This window comes from Cajanus cajan, chromosome 3 (genome assembly GCF_000230855.2).
Source record: "Cajanus cajan strain Asha chromosome 3, NIPB_CcT2T_4, whole genome shotgun sequence".
Lineage (NCBI taxonomy): Eukaryota > Viridiplantae > Streptophyta > Magnoliopsida > Fabales > Fabaceae > Cajanus > Cajanus cajan.
In genome coordinates, this window is record NC_138519.1 from 15,037,258 (window position 1) to 15,047,663 (window position 10,406).

The 10,406-nt window shown below is 41.6% G+C and overlaps 2 protein-coding genes across 2 annotated transcripts; both read right to left on the reverse strand.

Moving 5' to 3' along the window:
- Positions 1–276: 276 nt before the first annotated feature.
- Positions 277–1,176, reverse strand: LOC145956088 (uncharacterized). Its single transcript, XM_083071648.1, has one exon. The coding sequence runs from the start codon at positions 1,174–1,176 to the stop codon at positions 277–279; it is 900 nt and encodes a 299-aa protein (XP_082927774.1).
- A 282-nt stretch (positions 1,177–1,458) lies between these two features.
- LOC145956089 (putative mitochondrial protein AtMg00860) lies at positions 1,459–1,857 on the reverse strand. The gene has a single exon (XM_083071649.1). It carries the CDS (start codon positions 1,855–1,857, stop codon positions 1,459–1,461), a length of 399 nt encoding a protein of 132 aa, XP_082927775.1.
- Positions 1,858–10,406: the final 8,549 nt, after the last annotated feature.

Below are 10,406 nucleotides of genomic sequence, written 5' to 3' on the forward strand. Positions count from 1 at the left end.
GGAATGCGGAATTCCGAACCTGCATATGATGCTCTTCGAGGTGAACTTCCGTATATTCTCAACGGTGATCTTGGCAAGTGGGCACGCTTCGATCCACTTGGTGAAGTAGTCGATTGCTACCAAGAGGAATTTGAGCTGACCTTTCACGGGGGGGAACGGTCCTAGGATGTCCATTCCCCACTGGGAGAAAGGCCACGGGGACATCATCTGGTGGAGAGCTTCGGGTGGCTGTCGATGTGCGTTGCTGAACTGCTGGCACTCGTTGCATTTTTGCACCTAGACTTGGCAATCCGACTTCAAGGTGGGCCAGTAGTACCCAGCCCAGAGTACCCTAGCTGCCATCAAGCGCGCTCCGGAATGCATTCCACATATACCTTGGTGGATCTCCTCGATGACGTAATCGGCTTGAGGTGCAGTCAAGCATTTGAGCAAAGGGGTGGAGATGCCACGCTTGAACAGTTCGTCTCCGACAATTACGAACTTAGCCGACCTTCCCCTCATATTCCGAGCTTCATCTTTGTCCTCGGGTAAAATTCTTGCCTTCAAGTAGTTCCAAATACCTGTCATCCACCCTTTTTCTTCGTTGTCGCTGGTGTTGACGACCTTATCGTCCAAGCTAGGTGAATGCAATGTTTCTTGGATAATGGTCTGATGCTGTCCAGGGTGTTTGGTACTGGTGAGCTTTGATAGGAGGTCGACTCTGGTATTTTGCTCTCGTGGTACATGCTGTATAGTGAACTCGTCGAAGGATGAGATCTGATGTGATGCCATGTGGAAATATTGCTGTAGAAGAACATCTTTGGCTTGGTATGTCCTGCTGAGCTTCTCTACCATGAGTTTTGAGTCACTATTGCAACTCACTCTCCGTGCTCCGAGATCGTGGGCTAACCTTAGCCTTACGAGAAGTGCTTCGTACTCTGCTTGGTTGTTCGTCACTTTGAAACTGAACTTGAGAGATTGTTCCAAAGTGACTTGGTTTGGCCCCTCCAGGATGATACCTGCCCCTGCACCTTTAGAGTTGGAGGACCCATCAACATACAAAGTCCATACTTGTAGCTCGTCGACCGAGGTTGGCGTCAGTTCGGCCACGAAGTCAGCTAAGCATTGAGCTTTCAAAGTGTCGCGACTTTCATACTGGATGCCGAACTCAGACAATTTGACCGACCACGCTATCATCCGCTCGGCGAGCTCTGGCTTTCTCAGGATTTGCTTGATTGGGTAGTCAGTCTTGACTATAACCTGGTGACTCTGAAAGTAAGGTCAGAGATGCCGAGCTGCGGTGACGAGTGCTAGTGAAAGCTTTTCAATTGTCTAATATCGTTTCTCGGTGTCCTGGAGGACTCGACTGATGAAATAGATTGGCATCTACACCTTCTGGTTCTCTTGCACTATAACTGCGCTGATCGCGCCTTCTGCCAAGGCCAGGTAGAGGAGGAGGTCGGCTTGATGATCCGGCCTCTAGAGAATTGGCAGAGTCGTGAGGAATGCTTTGAAGCTTTTGAAAGCCTCTTCGCACCGGTCCGTCCATTCAAAATTTTTTAGCTTGCGCAGCAGGGTGAAGATGGGCCCTGCTCTCTCCGCCAGCCTGGGGATAAAACGGGACAGGGAAACCAACCTTCCCGCCAAGCGCTGGACTTCCTTCACATTTTGAGGGCTCTGCATCTGGATGATGGCTTTGCACTTCTCCGGGTTGGCCTCGATCCCCCTGTTAGTGATCATGAATCCAAGGAACTTACCTCCCTGGACACCGAAGACGCACTTTTCTGGGTTGAGGCGCATGTTGTGCTTCCTAATCTGCCCGAACACCTCGGCCAGGTCGGTAGCATGATCCTCGGCCGAGATGGTTTTGACCACCATGTCGTCGACGTAGACCTCCATGTTCCGTCCGATCTGCTGGTGGAAAACCTTGTCCATCAGTCGTTGGCAGGTGGCCCCCGCGTTTTTGAGACCGAAGGGCATCACTCGGTAGTAGTAGTTGGCATGATCAGTGATCAATGACGTGTGCACCTCGTCTGGTGGGTACATCATGATCTGGTTGTACCTGGAGTAAGTGATAGACTATGGCCAAGGCCAAGGAATCCAAGAGGTGATATCATAAAAGAACCAAGAGGAATGGGATGATCTTCAAGACCTTTTCATATGTTTTGTACATAGTTTCTTTTGTATAGGTTATTTTTGCCTTTGTATTTGTAAGGCACTGTATTTCCCTTTTTAGTAGCTATTGTATATTGATTCTAGGGTAGGTTACTTGGACACTTTGATTCCATTTAACCTAACCTAGAAATACATTTTTTTCTTAGTTTTCTAGTAGGAGTGGCATTAGCAAATTAGAGAGTGTCCTTAGTAAGCTAGAGAGTGCTCCTAGCAATTTAGCCAAAGGTGGTCCTAGGCTAAATTTTTCATATTGGACTCATTTTACTCCTAATTTTTCATAGATTTGATTTAGCTAGGTTCCATTCCCATTGAATGAACCTAACTAAACCAAATTAACCATTTTCAAATCAAAAGGAGTAAATTAATTCCAAGAAGCCACCCACCTTAGAAGTGTGTTCACACTTGTGTTCACACTTGTGTTCACACTTGTGTGAACACTTGTGTTCACACTTGGACGAAATTCATGGAGTTTCTTAAGCTTGGAAGCTTGAAGCACAAGCTTCTCCTTGGCTAGCTTACCAAGCAAGCCAAGTGAGAAGCTTGCTCTCCAAGCCTCTTGACCTTGGACGGTTTATCTAGACTCAACCATGGTTCCTAGTGAACCATGGTCAAGACTAGCTTGCTCTCTAAGTTTCCTACTCCTATAAACTTGTAATTCTTTGATTGTAAAACACTTTTGACCAATTTGAGAAATGAAATCTGAATTTTCTCTCTAAATCAAGAGTCACAAAAACCGAAGAGAACTTTCTCTCCTAAGTTCTCTCCAAAGGTGCTTCAACCTTACCTTGGTTCCTTAAGCTTCTACCTCAAGCTAAGGAGTAACCGAGCCACTTCAAGGCTTCTTCTCCATTGAAGAACACTTCAAGGAGCTTCAAAGAGTCATTGGAGTCTTAAACTCAATAGCATTCACGGTCCTAAGCATGGAGCAAGTGAAGGAATCATCAATCTCCTCACCTAGTTCCATCATTTTTGGTATCAGAGCCTAGTGCTCTTGAGGTTTTTGTTTCTAACTTTTTGTTCTTGAATCCGTGTTGTATCTTCCTCCTTTTACATGTCTCTTTGTGTTGCTGCATGGATCTAGTTTTAATAAATATGTTGATGGATCCTTATGTCACATATGAAGTAATTGATTCATAGTTTTGCTTGTTCCTTATTCTTGAATCAATTTGTGTTGTGCGCCTAGGTTCATGTACTTGTGCTTTTAATTTTTGCTTGAGTCTTCTCCATTCCTATAACATGAGTCCGTGATTGGACATTGATAATGTTTAGTGTATATTTTGTTTTTGAATCATATGTTTTGTCTAGAGTCATGTGTAGTCCTTTGAATGTCATTGATTCCTAGACTAGCTTGTTTGACCTAATTTTTTTGCTTTGTGTTTTTGAGTCCGAAAATTATTGAATATTTTCTTGATAAATCTGTACCTTACTATATGAGCTTTTGATTTACATGTTTGAGTTCCTAATTTGCTATTAGTTCTAGCAAATTTCCTAGAGTTAGGTTTCCTTTATGTCATATTAAAAGTTTTGTCAAGAAAAGTTCATAAACACTCTCCTATTAGGTTTCCTTGTATCTTGTGTTGTGGCTGAAACTTATTGAAATTTTTTGGACCTTAAAACAGAACCAAAACAGAGGTGTGAGTGTCCTAATTGCTTGAGAAAAACAAAGAAACAAAGTGCTTAAAAATTTGACCTAAAAAAATACTACAAAATAGTGAAGCACTAGTGAAAACATACTTGTGAACACCTCTTGTTTTGTGTCATAATTTTGCTGCAGTTTTACTATATTGAAACCGAGACATATAAGTGCTTAAAAGGCATTGAAACTCCTGAACATACAAAAAAAAAATAAGTGAAAAATAATTTGCAAAAGAAAAAGAAAGAAAATAGCAAAAGAAAAGCCAAAGGAGTGAAAATTTGAGAAAATATTGCTCTCGGTTTTGATCTATTTTGTGTGACATTTTTGTGTTGGTCCAGCCACATATTGTGTCTTGTTTTTGTTCATAATCTTAGCTTTTAATTTTGTAATCCATTCTAGTGCCTTTCCTAGGTTACTCTTGTGTGTGCTAGCTTCCAAATTTGCCTTAATTTTTGCTTGTCAATTTGTGGAACTCTTTCTAGTCTTGTCTCATTTTCTTCTACCACTTGGTGTAGCCATTCTAAATTGTTCATTTTCAGTTTTAGCACTAATATTCAGTCTTGAAGGTGGTTGAGTGCTTCTTGAAAGGTGTAGGAGGCCAAGGCAAAGAACATCCACTTGAAGGCTTTGGTGGTTGCTTAGGGAGTTTGTTCTCTCTTGGTGGCTAGGCTCTTGGAAACACCTAGAAGTGACTAACACCAAGGTTGCTTCTAAGAAGAGTGAAACACCTTGTGAGGCTGCAGTTTGGAGGCTGAATTGGAGCAAGGAAGAACAAAGCAAATTGTGAAAATTTTTGTGAAAATTAGAGATTAATTTAGTGACGGAATTTTTTGGTCTCTAAACTAGTTTTCCTTACAAATCCGTGACTAAATTTGTCTCTAAATTAGTGGCTGATTTGTTTTCTTGAAATTAATTGCAGCCACTAACTTCATTTGAATGTGAATTTACATTTCATTTGAAGTGTGAATTTGCATTTCATTTGAGGAAAATTTGAATTTCATTTGTCTTGTAATTTTTAATTTCCAACCTTTTGTACAAGGCCTTTATTAAGGAGTGTCTTGGAGTACCTTTGGTGTAACTCCATCTCTCCTTAAGAGTTTCCATAGTAAAATCACGTGTAGTGCTTGTGAGAGTGGTCCTTGAAGGTCTTTGGTACCTCTCAAGCTCTCACTTAGGTTTTATTGCTTTAAACGTCTAGTTTAAGTTTTCTTGTCTTTAAGTTTTCAAGCACTTTATGTTTTAAGCAATTTATGTTTTCATGGTCTTTAAGTTTTCAAGCAATTTATGTTTTCATGCTCTTTATGTTTTCAAGCATTTTATAAATTGTACACATAGGCACTTGCTTGTTATTTTTCCTTTAAGAAAAGTTCTTTGTGAAAATTGTTTTGTGCAAGACAAAAGTACAAGGGGGTTTAGAAATTTTTACTTGAAGAGGCTTGGTTATTAAGTGGCTCTTTAGTAGCTCACCTCCATCCAAAGTTCAATTTGTACTCTTAGACCTCTAAGTGCCAAGTCTAAAGCACTCCAAAACCTTATTTTCATAAAAACTATTTTTGTGTGAAAATTATCTCTTGAATTAAAATGTCTCAAAATTCCTCCCATAGTGAAAGTGATGGCTCTCCAAAAAGTCTTTCTTACATCACTAAAGAGCTCAAATCACTTAAACTATGGAAAAAGCAAGAGTCCATTCAAAGAGAGAAGGAAAGAATTGAAAGAGAAGGACAACTTGCTTATCTTGAGGAAGAGTTGAGAATTTTAAGGCAAGAGGAAGAAAAATTGAAAGAAGATATGAAGAAACATAGGAAAAAGAGTAGGAGCTCACAATCCCACTATACATCCCCTAGTGAAAGCATGAATCAAGGGGATCACTACCAACCTCCAACTAGAAGAACTACAAGACCTAGGGAAGTCAAAGTTGACCTCCCACAATTTTTTGGAAAAGATGATGTGGAGATATATTTAGATTGGGAGATGAAAGTTGAGCAACTCTTTGCTTGCCACAGGGTAAGTGAAGAGAGAAAAGTCCCTCTGGCTACCCTTAGCTTCCAAGGGCATGCCATGTATTGGTGGACAGCTCTAGAGAGAGAGAGACGCCTCCACAATGATCCTCCAATTCAATATTGGAATGATCTTAAGAGTGCAATGAGAAGGAGGCACATTCCCACCTACTATGGGAGGGAGCTTATGAACAAGCTCCAAAGGCTCCAACAAAGGGACATGTCTGTAGAACAGTACAGGCAACAAATGGAGCTTTTAATGATGAGGGCATGTATTAGGGAAGAGGAAGCCACAACTGTAGCTAGATTCCTAAGTGGTCTTGATTTAGAGATTAGAGACCAAGTGGAGCTACTACCCTACAGGGACTTAAATGATTTAGTCCAACTTTGTGTAAGGGTAGAACAACAAATGTTGAGAAAATCTCCTTTTAAAAGAGAGGGCTCCCACTCTAGATCTCTTAAGAAAGACTACATGGAGGAGGAAAAATCTTTTGAAAAGAAAAATATTTTAGAACCCTCCAAGGAATTAGCTAAGAATAAGGATAAGAACAAAGAGAAGGGTAAAGGTACCCACACTCCACACACTAGCACAAAGACTAGTGATATTAAATGTTTCAAGTGTCTAGGGAGAGGCCACATTGCTTCTCAATGCCCTACAAAGAAAGTCATGATCTTAAGGGGGCATGACACTTATAGTAGTCAAGAAGAAACTACTACCTCCTATTCTAGTGAGAGTGAGGTTGAAACAAAGTTTCAAAGGACCAAAGTGGAGCCAATTTATCCTTATGAAGGAGAGCTCCTAATGCTTAGGAGAATCCTTCATAATCAACCTAGTGGTACCCTATCACAAAGAGAGAACATCTTTCATACAAGATGTAATATTTTAAAAAATGCTTGTTCTCTCATTGTTGATAGTGGTTCATGGTGCAATTGTTGTAGCACTAGGTTGGTTAAAAAGATGAGTTTAATTACTATGCCACATCCTCAACCTTATCATTTGCAGTGGCTTAATAAGGATGGTGACATAGTAGTTGACCAACAAGTGAAGGTCAAGTTTTCCATTGGGAAGTATGAAGACCAAGTTTTATGTGATATAGTACCAATGGAAGCTTGTCATATTTTGTTAGGAAGACCATGGCAATTTGAAAAGAAAATTATACATAATGGTCTTACTAATGAAATTTCCTTCACTCACAAGGAAAAGAAATTTGTGTTTTATCCTCTCTCACCTCAACAAGTGGCTGAGGATCAAACACAAATGAAAATAAAAAGAAAAAGTGAGAAAGTAGGGAAGAGTAAAGAGGAAGAAATATCCTCTAAGGGAGTTATGTCTAAAGAGAATTACTTTGTCAATAAAGAACCTATGAAAACTATTCTCTTTATTCATAAAGACCTTAACTCTTACCCTCACGCTGCCACTAGTCTTGAAGAAGAGATTCACAAATCCATTATTTTTAAAGAAAAAGAATCTCAACTTCAAGATTTGTGAAGGAGAAGTGGACTTCTTTTAGTTCTACTTCTCATGCTACTTCCTTGGTGGTGCCCAAGGTAGATAGTCTTCCTACCTTAGTTGTGTCAATAATGCACCCAATTTATGGAATATATTATTTGTTGGATATAACATCTGAACCTTCAAGGTTCCTTGTGACAAATTCTTTTCATAACTATCCAACAAATAATATAATCCAAAATTGTTTAGGGAATTTCTTAGTAGTATTTTCCTTATTTTTTAGGAAAAGCCTAGCTTACCACATAGGGTACTTTAGGCAAGATATTTTAGTTTTTAGGATTAAGTCTATAGTGTGCTATAGTTTTAGCTTTAGCACATTTTTAGGATTTAGAAATATACCTAGTCTATGTTTAGGAGAAGATCCTATTCATTATATTAGTAGGTCTAGTATCATAGATTTCTTTAGGTTTCATGAAAGGATTCCTTCTAGGATATTCCTTTCACATTTATTTGTTGAAAATATCACTTCTGATGAATTTCATTATATATTTGTAGGTATGGCCAATAATCATGAGGACCCTCGAGATTTGAGGTCAAATCCTTTTCAAGAGGGAGGGGATGATAGACTATGGCCAAGGCCAAGGAATCCAAGAGGTGATATCATAAAAGAACCAAGAGGAATGGGATGATCTTCAAGACCTTTTCATATGTTTTGTACATAGTTTCTTTTGTATAGGTTATTTTTGCCTTTGTATTTGTAAGGCACTGTATTTCCCTTTTTAGTAGCTATTGTATATTGATTCTAGGATAGGTTACTTGGACACTTTGATTCCATTTAACCTAACCTAGAAATACATTCTTTTCTTAGTTTTCTAGTAGGAGTGGCATTAGCAAATTAGAGAGTGTCCTTAGTAAGCTAGAGAGTGCTCCTAGCAATTTAGCCAAAGGTGGTCCTAGGCTAAATTTTTCATATTGGACTCATTTTACTCCTAATTTTTCATAGATTTGATTTAGCTAGGTTCCATTCCCATTGAATGAACCTAACTAAACCAAATTAACCATTTTCAAATCAAAAGGAGTAAATTAATTCCAAGAAGCCACCCACCTTAGAAGTGTGTTCACACTTGTGTTCACACTTGTGTGAACACTTGTGTTCACACTTGGACGAAATTCATGGAGTTTCTTAAGCTTGGAAGCTTGAAGCACAAGCTTCTCCTTGGCTAGCTTACCAAGCAAGCCAAGTGAGAAGCTTGCTCTCCAAGCCTCTTGACCTTGGACGGTTTATCTAGACTCAACCATGGTTCCTAGTGAACCATGGTCAAGACTAGCTTGCTCTCTAAGTTTCCTACTCCTATAAACTTGTAATTCTTTGATTGTAAAACACTTTTGACCAATTTGAGAAATGAAATCTGAATTTTCTCTCTAAATCAAGAGTCACAAAAACCGAAGAGAACTTTCTCTCCTAAGTTCTCTCCAAAGGTGCTTCAACCTTACCTTGGTTCCTTAAGCTTCTACCTCAAGCTAAGGAGTAACCGAGCCACTTCAAGGCTTCTTCTCCATTGAAGAACACTTCAAGGAGCTTCAAAGAGTCATTGGAGTCTTAACCTCAATAGCATTCACGGTCCTAAGCATGGAGCAAGTGAAGGAATCATCAATCTCCTCACCTAGTTCCATCAGTAAGCGTCAAGGAAACTAAGGTGGGCGTGCCCGGATGCTCCATCAACCAGCCTGTCGATGCTTGGCAAGGGGTACGAATCCTTGGGGCATGCTTTGTTCAGGTCGGTATAGTCGACGCACATGCGTCATTCCCCGAGTTCTTTTTTACTAGGACCACGTTTGCCAGCCACGTGGTGTACCTGACCTCACGGATGAAGCCTGCGTTCAGTAGCTTTTGCATCGCGGTGATGATGGCCTCCCGCCTTTCACCACCGACCTTCCTCTTCCTCTGGGCGACTTGCTTTGCCTCCTTGTGAATTGCCAACCTGTGACAGATGAAGTTAGCATCTATAACTGGCATGTTGGCATTGGACCATGTGAAGAGGTCGACGTTCCTGGAGATTTCAGCTTCGAGCTGTCGCCATAACTCCGGGTTCAGCTGCCTGCTAATTTTCGTGCATTGCCCAAGAAGTTTTCCGATCTGGAGGTCATCGAGCTCGTCGATGGGACTCAGCCGTTCATCATGGGAGTCCGACCTCGGATCCAGGCCAGTGATATCCACGTGGATGATGTGAGCCACTGTGGGGGGATCACTTCGACAACGCTTGTCGGATGAAGAGACCTTCAGACTTTCGGCATAGCACTGCCGAGTTGTCTTCTGGTTTGCCTTGACGGAGACAATCTTGCCATCACTCCCTGGGAATTTCATGGTGAGGTGCGGGGTAGACACCATTGCTCCGAGTTGGTTTAACGTTGGCCTCCCAATGATTATGTTGTAGGAGGTGTTGGCTTCCACGAGGAGGTATCGGACCATAATCCTCCTTGTGTCGGGAGAGGTTCCGAAGGTTGTCAGTAGGTCCACGTATCCTCGAGTGTGTACTCACTCTCCTGCAAATCCAACGAGTGGTTCTGTGTGAGGTTGGATAAGGGAGTGAGGGATATCTAACCTGAGGAACGTCAGCCAATATAGGACGTCAACCGAGCTTCCTTGGTCAATCAACATCTTGTGGACCTCCCAATTGGCGACCACCACGGCGATGACCTTTGGATCGTCCTGGTTGGGGCAGACGCTAGTGTAGTCATCGTCGGTGAAGGTGATTGGCGGTGAGCTTTGGTGCGAGGCTGAGGTAGTGGAGTGGACGTTGTTGATACTGCGCAGGTATCTTTTTCGTGCCGAGCTGCTGGATCCTTCGCCTGCAAAGCCTCCTGCAATTGTGTTGATTACTCCCCGTAGGGGAGCTGACCCTGTTTCCTAGCTTACCTCGGCTTGTACTGCGCCACCGCCATTCTGCTGAGAGCTAGAGGGTTGGTCTGCGCCAGCTCCCGAACCACGACCTCTGCCTCTCCCTCGTCCATTGTAGCCCCCTCTGTGACTTTGCTGTCGTTGGACGTATTGGCCGAGGTGACCCGCCTGGACGAGTTCTTCGATACGGTCTCGGAGTGTGCGACACTCTTTAGTGGTGTGACCGTGGTTTCTGTGGTATCTGCAGTGCTTGGATTTGTCTGCACTATT